The following is a 14781-nucleotide window of genomic DNA, read 5'->3' on the forward strand; positions in this document are numbered from 1 at the left end:
CTCAGCACACTCTCTCCCCACACACTCCTCAGCACACTCTCTTCCCACACACTCCTCAGCACTCTCTCTCCCCACACACTCCTCAGCACACACTCTCTCCCCACACACTCCTCAGCACACTCTTCCCACACACTCCTCAGCACACTTCTCCCCACACACTCCTCAGCACACACTCTCCCCACACACTCCTCAGCACTCTCTCTCCCCACACACTCCTCAGCACACACTCTTCCCACACACTCCTCAGCACACTCTCTTCCCACACACTCCTCAGCACACTCTCTTCCCACACACTCCTCAGCACACACGCTCTCCCCACACACTCCTCAGCACACACTCTTCCCACACACTCCTCAGCACACTCTTCCCACACACTCCTCAGCACACTTCTCCGCACACACTCTTCCCACACACTCCTCAGCACACTCTCTCTCCCCACACACTCCTCAGCACACACTCTTCCCACACCTCCTCAGCACACTCTTCCCACACACTCCTCAGCACACTCTTCCCACACACTCCTCAGCACACTCTTCCCACACACTCCTCAGCACACTCTCTCCCCACACACTCCTCAGCACTCAGCACCCTTCCCTGGTCTATTAGTTGCGTCAGTGTGTTAATAGTGTCCAACAAAAAAGAAGGTAAAAAATAAGTTTCATAGCATGAATATACATTAATGAGAATAAATTCTAATCATCAAACAGCTTTGTCATGCTCAGCTAAACTTCTGTTTCTGTATTACTGAACAGTACAGCAATTATAAGACTCATTAAATACTGTGTTTCTAAAGTGATTGTACAAATAGAAGTGAGAAGCCGCAAATAAACATGTAACACTCTGGAACTTTGGAGTTAATTTTGTTTTGGCACTATGTGGTCATATGAATGGTAACTGTCTCAAGTTGGTGGCACTGTTTGGGAGGTTATGGAACGTTTTGGAAGTACAGCCTTGCTGGAAAAAGTACCTCACCAGAGCAGGCTTTGAGGGTTTCCAGCCTCCCCCCACTTCCTGTTGCTCTCTCTGTCTCCTGTGTGCAGATGAAACACAACCTCTCTTTTCTGCTCCCGCTGCCTTCCCTTCCCTGCTATGATGGACCATAGTCCCCGTGACCTTCAGGCAAACTAAGCCTCTTCATCCTTAAGTTGCTTTTGGTCATGGTACTTTATCACAGCCAAGGAAAAGGGACTACTACACACCACATATCTTATTTAGTTTCTAATAGTTACAGGTATTCCAAAGAGAAACTTAAATATCAACAAGGTAAGAAATGACTAGGAAAGAGACAGGAGCTTATTAGGGACAAAGGAAAGGAGAAAGTTATTCAGACAAAGAACTACCGCCAACGACAAGACAGCAGCTTCCCGCAGTCTCTGTACTGAACAGCAGAGGCAGGGATGCGGGATGTCCCTTGCCCAAGAGAGCTCTTAGATACTGCCTGATCCGGTGCTGCTCTTGTCTCAGTCCATAGCATCAGAGTTCAGAGCTCCATTTCTGCTCTCAGACCGCACACTCTCACCACCAATCGAAACACCGCATCCATGGTGTATTCCCACTGCCCTTTCTTCCCCTGAACAGTATATTCAGCAAGTAATCGCCTAGAAAATAAGCAGCTTTTCTCTACTGTATCACACTCAGAACACTCCACAGCTTTCTCTTTGTGCAAAATGAGACAGTTAACATACTGATGCCCCTGGGCCAACAGAGACTCGGCCAGAAAAGAAAGGGTTAGGATGGAGTTAGCTAAGAACCCCAAGTCAAATACAGACTCAAATACCAAATCTCGCACCAACTCTGATGCAAAGCGCACCCTTCCAGCTGCTCTCCAGCTGCTCTTCCCAGTATCCAGGTGGTCTCTAGCTGTGTGGAGGCAGTGTGGGCTTTCTTAGTGCAGTGACCTTCACCGGGGATGGACATGAGTCCCTGGGCCATCACAGATATTACATGGGCAACGTCTGTTCCTCTCTCACCTGTAGCTGTGTGTGACTGTGATACAGGGTAGATCCTTTCCATTCTGAGAAAAGGGTTCAGGCGCTTTTCCCGCTGCAGAGGGAAGACCACTTTGGTAATAGCATTACTGATTCTTCTCCATTCCAGTATCAGGCCTGGCAAAGGATGCAAGGCCTTTAATTTATTTAAAACTTCCTGAAAAGAAATATAACAAGGTTAAGGTTGGAATCTTACCAAATTCAATGGTAAATTAGAATGTCTAATGATGTAAATGAAAACATTTCAAAATTTAGTCTGATAAACCCTATATCCACAACTCTGAATCATTGGCTAGGTGTTTTTAGAAGTTTTAGAAGTCACTATAATGATAAATCTGTAAGACAGCAATATGGAAATGCTAAACACTACCAATTTATAGCTACATTTAAAAGACAAAATCAATGGAATATCACTTTCACGGAGTATCCACTTCTCCATACCCCAAGAGTTACATCATCTTTTCTTTCTACTTTTTCTCCTCCATCTGTCAGAGATTAGCGGCATCTACCATCAGTGATGGAGGCATCCACTGTCAGTGACTAGAGGCATCCTAGTAGTCTTCCTTCTTGCCCTGATACAGAAGTTCCACATCAAGAAAGTCAGAAAGCGTTTATTTAAAGCAAGTGTTTCTATGCTATGGCCCTTATGGAATAGAAGCTAAGGCATCAAAAGGACCAGCCAGCCTCACAAGAGTTGTGCTAGGAAACAGAGTTGTGGACACTTTCCAGGACAGATGAATTGCTCTGAATGATGTCAGGGTCAACATTCCACAGAAGGGCAACTGGACAGCTCTCCACAGCCTATGTGGCTACATTTCTCTAGCCCATTTTCCCAACAGAAAGTCAGTAAACCAAGCACTTCTTTCCCTCTCTTCAATTAATGCACTGTTCACAGATAATCACTAGCAAAATTCCCTTGAAAATGACAGATTAGTCTTAAAACAAATCCATGGAAAATTTATTTTTTTCATGAAACTGAAAAAAATATTTTTCTGCTGTAACACTGTTGTGTTCATGAAATCAAATTCTACCAAAACCCCGAGCACACTGGATAATAATAAGCAATGTCTGCAGGTGTGAGCTCACAGACATCCACACAGTTTCTTAGGACAGAGCTGCTAACTCAGATTACAGTCCTGGTGCCCAGGCTGCAATGTCTCCACAGGGCATTCCAGGATTCTGAACCACCAACCAGTCTGCTCACTCCAACCTGGATAAGGTCACGTGGTGCCTTATGGTGGCTCTTGAGGTCACCAGCACTTTTCCTGGCACCAAACAGCTAAAAGTAGTTCCAACTCCACCCCGAGAGTCTCCAGAGCACCTTGCTGGTGCTGAACCGTCTTCCCAGCCTCAGCTGGTGGCCACTCTCTGTCCCTCTTCTGGTTGAACCCAAGGTTTTCTTGCCGCCTTGCATTTTCATCTCTCCATTCGGTGGTAGCTTCAGTTCCAAAAACAAAACCTGCAAAAATTAATATTTCCTCAGTCACGGAACATACTCAGAAACACACACCACACACCACACAGACACACACACACACACACAGACACACACACACACACACACACACATATACATACACACACACACACACACACACATACACATACATACACACACACACACACACACACACACACACACACACATACACACACACACACACACACACATACTCTACTCCCTGAAAGCACTACTGAACCCAATACAGATAAAACACAGGTGTAGTGGGTAGCCATTCCAGCTTGGATCTGGAAGTTCCAACCCCCACTGAGACTCTGGCAACTGTCACGCCTACGAGGCGGGGCGAGGGGAGGCGCCGGGGGACCGGAGAGCTGGATGGGCCAGCGCTCGCTCTGGGCGCTCTCTCGGTGCCGGGACGCTGACCAGTGCAGATTGACTGTAGAGCTCCGGAGAACACCGCTGGACTGCATTACACCTTCCCCAGACCCTGCGACCTACCCATTACTTAATTTGTGAGTTTCGCCATTAAATAAATATCCTTTTAACTACGTGGAGTGGCCAAAATAATTTCTCCAATATCTGGCGCTCACGTGGGGCAAACTCCAAAGGCCTGGGCGGCTCCCGCCGTCTCCTCCCTAGCTGGCGGGTACCTAAACCCACCTGCAAAGTTCCATATAACCAGGGAACACCTACACGGTTGCATTCCCGAAAAAGGGAGCAGCTAGTCCTATCTCAATTCCCTAGCTTAGCCCCAGACCAGCGAAAGAGGCAGGAGAGTGCTAGCTCCGATTTCCGCCATCTCCGCCATTCCGCCATCTCCCTCCGACCCCAGCCAAGATCGCCAGCAGGCCCTGTTTCGGAGCTGTACCAACGCCACCTGCTGGCTGAAAAGGGCTACTACACGAAAGGTAAGCATATTGTTTCAAGTAAAGGTACTTGATAATTTTACACCTTAAAATTGACTAACAAATTTTGAGTAATTCGTGTAATATGGCCGACAACATTACCTCACAAGAATTTAAAAACCTTTTTGCCTGTATGATGAATGACATCTTCCTGGAAATATACGACATTCCTAAGGCATATCTGGGCTATACCATTTTGGCATTCATCATAATAATTCACACAGTGTTCAAACACTGGTTTAAGAACAAAGATGAGTCATTATTGGGACTGATACAGGCTTTAAAAGATAGCAATGAAGGCTTAGAGAAAAAGATTCTCTCTCTGGAATCTGCTTTCAAAGATAGCAATGAAGGCTTAGAGAAAAAGATTCTCTCTCTGGAATCTGCTTTCAAAGATAGCAATGAAGGCTTAGAGAAAAGGATTCTTTCTCTAGAATCTGCTAATCAGGATTTACAAAACAGGCTTGTACCCAAAATTGATTTTATTGATAATAAATATGAATATTTAATGGATAGAACACTAACTCTCCAGAGTGAAGTTGTGGCTACTCAGACAGTATATAAGGAAGAAAGATTATCGTTAATTGATAAGATAAGGTCCATGGAATCATGCGTTTCTGAGGAACATAAAAACTTCTATGATTCCATGAGAAATATAGAGTCCCTTGCAAGAGAGGAGGTTCACTCCCTAGAACAGACCCTAGGTGCTCGTTTGCAAGCCCTAGAAGAAACTCTCAGTAAACATGACAAGGGAACTAATAAACAGAAGGTCAAGACCATAGAGGTTGTAACATCTCCAAATGGCTCTCATACAATGGCTTATCCTGTTATTGTCCATGAGAAGCCAGCAGATGACACACACCCCGAGCCATATATGACATATACATTACAACCAATTTCAACAAGGGACTTTAAAAATATAAAGGAAACAGTAGTTACGTATGGGATACAATCCACATATGTAAAACAGATGTTAAATTCGTGGTCTACCTCACATAAAATCATTCCAGATGACTGGCATCAGTTAATTTCAGCTGTTCTAGAATATAGTCAGCAGTTACAGTGGAAAAGCTGGTTGAGAGAAGAGGCAAAAAATTTAAAACAACAAGGTAAAATCAGAGGTTTTGTGATCTCCCAAGATCAAATACTTGGTGAGGGATGTTTCGCTGACAGAAATGTACAAGCCACTTATGATGAGCATACAATATCCCTATGCCGTACAACAGCTCTAAATGCTTGGGAAAAAATTCCAGAACCTGGAAAACCAACTGAGGTATACACAAAGATATTTCAGGGACCGCAGGAACCCTTCACTGATTTTTTACAAAGACTGAACAGAGCTATAACAAGAGCTGTGTCAGACAAAGAATTAAAAAAAGTATTAACTGAGTCCTTGGCATTCGACAATGCTAATGCAGAATACAAAAAAATACTTACACCATTAAAGATCAGATCAGCTCCTTTGGAAGAATGGATTCAATATACTAATGGTGTTCAGTCTCTTAACTACAGTAATGAGGCTTGGATAGGAGAGACAAATCCCAGAGGTGAAAGAAGGCCCCGTGTTACCAAATGTTTTAAGTATGGTACACCAGGTCATATAAGTAAAAACTGTACATGGGGTACTCCTAGAAACAATACTCCTTCTAGGAATAGCCTAAACAGGAGACCCCAACCACCTCCTGGATTATGTAGAAGATGTGGCAAAGGCCGACATTGGACCAGTGAGTGCAGATCAAAAATAGATATACAAGGCAACCCTTTACTGGCGGGAAACGCCTCAGGGGGCCTCTTGCAGGCCCCCAAACCAAACGTAGTACGAACATTCCCTGCCACTGTGGAAGAAATTCCTCTCCAGGACAACTAAATAAACCAATGCCTAATGTAAAAACTGATACTACAATGGATGATAAAACAGCTTTGATAGCTGGATCACAGTTTACAAAGAACACTATAAAACAAATATTTTGACAGACTTCCATAAATGAACAAAGACACCTTCCCCAGACCCTGCGACCTACCCATTACTTAATTTGTGAGTTTCGCCATTAAATAAATATCCTTTTAACTACGTGGAGTGGCCAAAATAATTTCTCCAATACACAGGCTTCAGAAAAACAAAGTTTCTCATGTTCTTTAAACTACAAAACTCTCTAGATTTACGGGGCATTTTGATTAAGGTTTATAATATTTATTGATCATTTACCATCTACGTGATGGTCACTTAGTATACATTTTACATTTATTGACACAACCTTCTGAGGCATTTCATCACAACTCCCATTTCACTGATGGAGAAACGAGACATAAGGAGTTGATGCACTAACTACTCCCACCCAAGGTCAGGCCGCTGCTGACTAATGAACGGAGGAGGAGGGAGTTGAACCCGGAGGCAGGCTCCACCCGCAGCCTGGGATCTCGACTAAACCTTACGTGACTGACTACAAACAGAAAACAGAGCAGAACAGTTGCTGCTCTCCAGTGTAGGAAGGCTCCTCCTCCTCCAAGGTCAACTCCAACTCCCTTTATAGGGAAAGAAGATGTTGAGAGGAGAAAACAGAGAGACTACCAACCTTGTAAAAATAAAACAGGAGTAACTTTGTCAAGATTTCAGTAAGGTTACAAAAATCTGAAATTATGGCTAAAAAGGAGAGGTCACAAAACCTCCTTTTTTATTTACATCTCAGAAAAATACCCAATTTCCCTTTCTGAAGAAAGATGTTGGAGCAAAGAAGCGGGTGAGGGCTTATGAAGGAACTGAACTGGCATCATGAAACCATAGCGACATGTCATGAACTCCACCACCAACTACAGAGTGATGGCTACCCAGAGAGTGCCGCCCGGGAGTCAGGCACATCTGGACCAACATCCAAGCCTCCTTTACAGCCTTATCTCAGAGTACAGATACAGCTTGTTACCTGGCGCTACAACACTGTCCCCAATGCATTCTAGCTGTTTTATTTTACTAAGTGTTGGTATTTAGAAGTGTACAGAAAGACAAACTGTAAAAACACATCATTTGAACTAGAAGCTCCTCTCAATGTCTCCAGTTCCAAAACACTACCTGTGCGATGTCATCTGCACTCGTAAAGGAAAAGCTGTGGCCAGCTAGCTGATAGGCCTGAGTCTCAATGGCGTCCAGCTTGGCTTGCATGATGTGCTTCTGACTTTCACATTCCGCAGTACTGAAGCCAATTCCATTCAGTTCTAGCAAGGCCAGGCAGTACTGGGAAGGCATCTCCACTTTACAGAAAACATCTAAAAGGGAAAATGGAAAATGCAATGGTAGACCATCACCTAAGCCATCGGCCCATTAGCATTGCTGAAACCACCCAGAACTGGTTCAGACGATCCACAGCAGTTATCCATGCTGTCATTCAAACCCAGTCTCCTGAACAAGTCCCCAAACCAGGGAAAGGTGGCAAAGGATAGGTCATTTAAGCACAAGATGCTATCCCTGTCTGCAAGAGTAGAAAAGCTGGCAATCTTGTGAGCAGGCTGAACTAAAAGAGACATTTCTTCTTCTAAGACTTAGAAAACATTCGCTGTTCAAATCATTCAGAAAGGATATAGCTGATGCACAAGAAAACAAGACTATTTGATCCCAAGCACCTTAAGACATGGTCCCTTATCAATATTTATTTCACATCATGCACCCCAATCCCACACATTTCCATGTCCTTCCATATCCACCCTCCACCCTTGTAATCCCCCCCCAAAGAAAATAAAAAATAAAAATTAGAAAGAAAAACCAAACAAACCAATAAACAATGAAAAGCTGTCTCTCTGACCCCTCTAGGCAATGACTGGTTCCTCCATCAACGCAGCCTTATGTGCATGTACCACTCTGCTCCCCTTCTTTCCCGCATTTTACTGGCACTAGAAGCTGCGGTGTGTCACCCAAATCACCCTTTTGTCCAAACAGCTTCACTTGCAAATGTGCATTGCAATGAGTCATTAGTCTGGTTCAAGGCCTCTGGCTTCTGCTGCACCATCAATACCGGACCCTCACAGAGACTCTCAGATATTCTGCTGTTGTCCTGAGTCATGGAGACCCTGCGGCTATGGATTCCCAGGACCTGTCCCTTCATGCTCTCTAGCAGCACATAGGTGGGGAAGAGGTTGGGGTGGGCCAACTCAAAGCCCTGGATCTAGGTGGTATCTGAGTTGCTCAGCTCATCAGCTCTCCTGTACCCATGCCATCCACCAGGGCCAGCTTTCCCACTGGCCAGGAGAGGGGCAGGGCCAGCTCTCCCACACCCACTTCACCATCACTGCCTTCGGACATCAACATGGCTCCAGGCCGCAGTACCGACCACAGACAGCTGCATGGCCTTTGGTGGTAACAGACTGGGCTGCAGTAGGACCGTGCTGGACATCACCATGGCCTCAGGTGGCAGCGCAGGCTTCTCGCATGAGGATCAGGCTGTTCCTCATCTCCAGTTCTGCCTTTCTTCACAGAGCACACACTGATCCACTTCTTCCTCTCCCATCTTTCTACCATGCTCACTCGCTTCCGGCTTGCACCCACCCAATCCTTGAATTTTCTGAGACAAGATCTCATTATACAGCTCAGGATAGACTCAAATTCACTATGTAGCTCAGCCTGGCCTCAAAATCGAGACCTCCTACTTCAGACTTCCAAGTGTTCGGGATTAGAGCAAGTGCCTCCATATTCCTATAAGTGCCTAGCTTATAATTCAGACAGTTAATCCATTCCTAAAAACTACAGCTCAAGACTCTAGCATGATCTTCAGAAGTCAGTGGGAATGACAGACTCTCCAGGAGGACACCTCCCGGAGACAGATGGCAGAGACTGGTCAGGAGCTGTGACCCGAGCTATTGAGCATAAATGCAGGAGCGCTGCTAGAGCCTAGGGGCCAATCTCCCTCTTCTTGGTCAGTCTATCCTGGCCTAAAGAGGCTGAGGTTAAACAAGAAAGCTCCTTTCTGCGCAGGAGCTGCTACCCACTATCGCCCCAGAAGAACAGCCTCTATAAGCATACAAGTCAGGTCAATGTGGACTCAGTCTCTACAGTCCTGCCCTGTGGTACCAAGAAGAAAGAGAGGCTCTGTGGGAGAGGGAAAATAACCATAGCAACAGTGTGAGAATGAGCACATACGATGCCTCGTTGATTTTACATCGGACTTCCTAAGACCCAGACAGAAGACTTTCACTAGTTTGGTGTAGGTCCTAGCCAGTAAGTGAGGCAGCACCAACTCAAGCCATACATCTTCAGCACACTGCTCTGCTGTTTCTGGTATCTACGGATCAGTCAAAAATCGCGCGGTATAATTTCCTCATACTGAAGACAACCTTGATCCCTTCACCATCTTCATTATATATCATTTGCGACACTCTCAAGTCAACAAGACTGTCCTGGGCCAGCAGACTTGAAATCCATGGTGTCTTGAGAGAAAAGGAGAATAAGACTTTCCTTTGCTAAAGAAACCATTGATAGCTCTAAACAGAAAATGGTTCCTCTTTTAAATTTCATGAAAGATCTGTTATATGAATAAAGTCATTTGGTAAAATTCAAATATATAATTGTCAAAACTGAATATGATAGCAATAATTCTAATCTTTATAAGGCCAGAGGTCAGCAAATTATGGTAGAATGAGCACCAGATGCATGTCTTGCAAGTAAATTATTAGAAGACACCACAGCATTTGATATGACCATGGCTGCTCTAGCGAGCAACGTCAGACTGAGGACTTGGGACAGACACTGTGCAGTTTGCAAGTCTTTACAGAGGAAAACCAAACAAACAAAGAAAAAACCCAGGTTTGTTGACTTCCTCAGTAGGTAGCCCAGGGGGGTTGCATAAAATGTGTAATGTATCCACCTGTGATGGAAGAGTAGCTAACGGTATGTACATTTTATCCCAGCCTATAACATAGAATGCATGAACTCTGCTTTTACCATGAAGGTTTTCCTTCTGCAACGAAGAGTTGAGTTGGTTCATGGAGTTGAAGATGAGAATAGACTCCACAGATGCTCTGTACCGTCCAGAATGCTCAGTGTTCACATTTAGCCCCAGGCTCTGAATTCCTTGACCTGTCTCTATTCCTTCGAGGAGCGGAAGCTCGTGGGGAAGAGAACTGGTCACTATGCTATGAAGAGTCGGCTCCTGAGAATCTGGGTCAAGAAGCCAGCATGCCACCTGAATGAGACAGTAATCAGACAGTTTGCTTGATTTTTTTCAAAGCCATTTAATGCATTTCTAGGCGGATCTCTGTGAGTTCAAGGCCAGTCTGGTCTACAGAGTGAGATCCAGAACAGGCACCAAAAAAAAAAAAAAAAAAAAAAAAACCCTACATGGAGAAACCCTGATTTGAAAAAACTAAAAACAAACAAACAAACAAAGCCATGTACTCCACCAAATTGGAAATTCTAAAAGAAATAGATAATTTTCTTGGTACCAAAATTAAGTCAAGATCAGATAAATAATTAAAATAGACCTATAACCTCTAGTGAAATAGAAGCAGTCATTAAAAGTCTCCCAACCAAAAAAGCCCAGGGCCAGATAGTTTTAGCACAGAATTCTACCAAATTTTCAAAGAAGAATTAATGCCAATATTCTTCAAAATATTCCACAAAATAGAAACAGAAGGAACGCCGGGCGTTGGTGGCGCACGCCTTTAATCCCAGCACTCGGGAGGCAGAGCCAGGCGGATCTCTGTGAGTTCGAGGCCAGCCTGGGCTACCAAGTGAGCTCCAGGAAAGGCGCAAAGCTACACAGAGAAACCCTGTCTCGAAAAACCAAAAAAAAAAAGAAACAGAAGGAACATTGCCCAATTAATTTTATGAAGCCACAGTTACCCTAATATTCAAACCACATAAAGACTCACAAAGAAAGAGAATTTCCTTTATGAACATACATGCAAAAATATTCAATAAAATACTTGCAAACCTAATAGAAGAACACATCAAAAAGATCATTCATGATCAAGTAGGCTTCACCCCAGAGATGTAGGGATGATTCAACATACTAAAATCAGTAAATGTAATCCACTACATAAATAAACTAAAAGAAAAAAACAACAATCATTTCATTAGATGCCAAAAAAGTCTTTGACAAAATACAGAACCCCTTCATGATAAAAGTCCTGGACAGATTAGGGATACAAGAAATATATCTAAGCATAATAAATGCAGTTTACAACAAGCTCATAGGCAAAATCAAATTAAATGGGGTGAAATTCAAAGCTAAAATTCTAAGAAAAAATATCCGATTACATTTGATATTTTTCTAATAACTAGGTAAAATAGTATAATTTTCAATTCCACTCTGCATAGTTCATGCATCTGTTAGCAACACACAGGAAGAAATGGTGTGTCTTATAGTAGTCTCAGTAAAGCATTGAAGTATCAAATGTATTCTACTGTAATGTAAGCTATCGCTCCTTGATGGCTCAGCATCATAAAGGAACATCACACTTTGCTATTGTGCAAAACTGTTCTCAGGGACTAGTGGGTCTTAGAGCCCCTAAGAGCACTCCCTTTTGACATTCAGATCCATGAACTTCCCCTATATTCTCCTATACCTTCACAATATTGGAAAACTCTTGCTATCATACTCTAAAACCTAACAGTTCATGTTTCATTTCTAATTTACTATGGTATAGAAATTTACAACTTATAACCAAAACTAAAGTTCTTCTTTTTAATCTTTGAGGAAGAACATGACCTTTAACATTTAGAATTTGTGATATTTCTGCATTCACCCACAGAGGCATTTGGTACACAATGATATATTCTGGGTGAATGAGAAGCGTCTTGCTTGAAAACATTAAGGATATGTAGAATTATCCCTGAGCATTAATCATATTGCCCTTCATAGAGTTACATGTAGACAGAACCTTGGGATCTTCATAGCTCGGTTCCAGGGAGACACCACAGGACAGGAGGAGGACTTTGTAGCTCTGGATAAAGTCATAGGTGACGACGGCCCGCTCTTGGCCAGACTGATTCTGCAGGCAGGATTGAAGGTGCTCCATCCTCTCTTCCACAGTCAATGTTGGATCCAGAGGAGGCGGGGCCAAACTGGGACTAATTTCTTGAAAGAGAAACAAAGTCTTACTGTTCATCTAAAGCAGCAGTCTTCAGTGGAGAGATGAGGAAGTCAGAACAAAAAGCTGCTTGGTCAGGTCACAACAATCACATAATCCAAGTACTTCATAATCTAAACATGATGGTTTGGACTAGATTTATAATGTTTTATTTCATTATGTGAGTAAAATTCTAAGTACCAAGACTTCTAATAATAAAATTATATTTTCAGAACAGAGTTCAAGAAAGGTAGCAGCTTTAGAAATTAAGTTTAAAGTGGAACATGCAGTGTTGTATCAAAAATAAAAGAAGTTCAAGTAGCTACTCAGGCAACACACTGCTCTATAAAGAGAGTGGAAAGACCTCCTTGAAGAGATGACAGACACCGTATGTCACCCTTACTGATTGCTCCTGTCCAAACAGCTGAGGAACGGACTATGTAATCAGATCCCAAGGTATTTCTAGATTGTATCCTTCTCTTCCAAAGGCTCCTCAAACAGTCTCGGATTTCAGCAACCATGGTTCTCTAGCTCAATGCTGCCTCTGGATGAACTCCAGACCCAGGTGACAGGAAGAGATAGACTGAGAAGAAACTGCTGCAGCCTGTGTTAATGGCCTCATGGAGCAGGCAGTAGGGAGCAAAGCAGTGTTTCTCAAAGCATTTATTCTGGTCTGTGGGCATGGCTCCAGGGGAGAACACTTGTCTAGCAGGTATGGAGCTCGGGGCTCAGTCCCAGCACCACCGGAAAGGAAGAATAGAAGGAGAGTGTAAGCAAGGGCACAGTGAAACCACCAAACTAGACCACTCCATGGGTAGGAACAAAGATTTACTGGGGATTCAAACTGCTGGGCTGTCTGTTGGGGACAGGACAGCAACAAAGTGGGTATAGGTTTGTCAGTTTTGAGGGGACAGGTGTGGGGGAGCAAGAACAGCCTAGGAGTTAAGTAGCAGGAGGTGGGGTGCTGGCCAGACAAGCCTGGAAACTAGTGTGGGGGCTTTGCTAGTTGCAGGCTTGTTTGAGTCAATCACAAACTAGATGCCCATTGCCAGAGGCAGTTGGCTGTAGGGGACAGATAAGGAAGTATTGGCTTTTCCTGACAAACAGAAACCCAACATTTCTGAGGAGTGCTGAATTTAGGTTTTGTTTACCCAGAGTTCAGCCTGAGTTGAGCCCAGACATTGGGCTCATTTAGGACATTGGCAGTGACACTGCCATTTCTGGGGCCCTCTTTGGGCTCAACAGAGGGATAAAGGGAGGGAAAGAAGAATTCATTCTAATTAATATATGTGATTATGCATAAATTAGATATCCTCTTAATAATTATTTTCAATACTAAAAATAAAGTCTATGTAATATCAGAAAGTTCTTCTCAAATAATTTAAAAAAAACAAAATACCTCCCTTAGTAGACGTGACAGAGCACATGTGACTTATCCAAATGTCAATTACTTACCGGAATGCTGGCGCTCCTTCTGCAATGACAGGTAATAGGCATCCTTTCCACCCCAGCACACTGCTAGTCCAACTACCACAATGCCATCAGAGCCGTGGACAGGAAACCCATCATCTTCAACAGGGCTTTCCTCAGGAAAGCTCACTAAATGAATCCAAAGTAAGAGTGTCAAAGAAATCTCCAATACTCAGGCATCAAACCAACTATTAAAAACTTTACTTCACTCATCATGGTGGCACATACTTTATAATCTCAGCACTTGGTAAACTGAGGCAAGATGATTTAAACTCAAGGCCAGCCTGGGCTCTATGGCGAGAGACTGTCCCCCAAACATGCAAAACAACAACAGAACAACCTGTCTGTCCTGGTCAGGTTCCCACTGCTGTGACAAACACAAACATGACTGTAAGCAGGGCAGGGCTGATTTCAGCTTACTGCTTAGGTATGGTCTATTGCCAAGGGAAATCAGGGCAGAAACTCAAGGCAGGAACTGGAGAAAAGACCATGGAGGAATAATACTTCCTGGCTTGCTTTCATGGCTTGCTCAGCCTGCTTTTCTTATACCACAGAGAAAGAACCACCTGGCCAGAGGTGGAATGGCACAGTGGACTGGGCCCTCCCACATCAATCATTAACCAAGAAAATGCCCTCCAGACTTGCCTAGAGCCAATCTGATAGAGGCATTTTCTCAGGGGAGGTTCTGTTTCCCAGATAATTCCAGCTTATGTCAAGATGACAAAACACTGGCCCTCACAATACTTAATTGGCAAAAAAATCTGCAATTGTAAAAGATGGATTATTTGGGTGGTCATTTTCAGGTGTGTGTAACTTTTTACATTTCACATCAATTAAGATAACTGTGACCATAAAAACAATGTACCACAACTTGACTAAAATAGATCTATAATGACTAAAGAGA

At 43.6% G+C, this 14781-nt stretch overlaps 1 protein-coding gene across 2 annotated transcripts in view; it reads right to left on the minus strand.

Annotated features, from left to right (window-relative positions):
- Positions 1-14781, minus strand: part of Polq (DNA polymerase theta) — an 81251-nt gene that overhangs the window by 18222 nt on the left and 48248 nt on the right. The window contains exons 17-22 of one of the 2 annotated variants that reach the window (XM_028894992.2): positions 13863-14006; positions 12219-12415; positions 10279-10519; positions 7420-7613; positions 3310-3447; positions 1971-2145 (exon numbers count right to left, since the gene is read on the minus strand). In XM_028894992.2, coding sequence (XP_028750825.1) covers positions 1971-2145; positions 3310-3447; positions 7420-7613; positions 10279-10519; positions 12219-12415; positions 13863-14006 — 1089 coding nt within the window. Of the gene's footprint in view, positions 1-1970; positions 2146-3309; positions 3448-7419; positions 7614-10278; positions 10520-12218; positions 12416-13862; positions 14007-14781 lie in introns of those variants that run through there. The other variant, XM_037209773.1, reaches the window with a different exon arrangement.

This window comes from Peromyscus leucopus, chromosome 12 (genome assembly GCF_004664715.2).
Source record: "Peromyscus leucopus breed LL Stock chromosome 12, UCI_PerLeu_2.1, whole genome shotgun sequence".
NCBI classification, from domain to species: Eukaryota; Metazoa; Chordata; class Mammalia; order Rodentia; family Cricetidae; genus Peromyscus; species Peromyscus leucopus.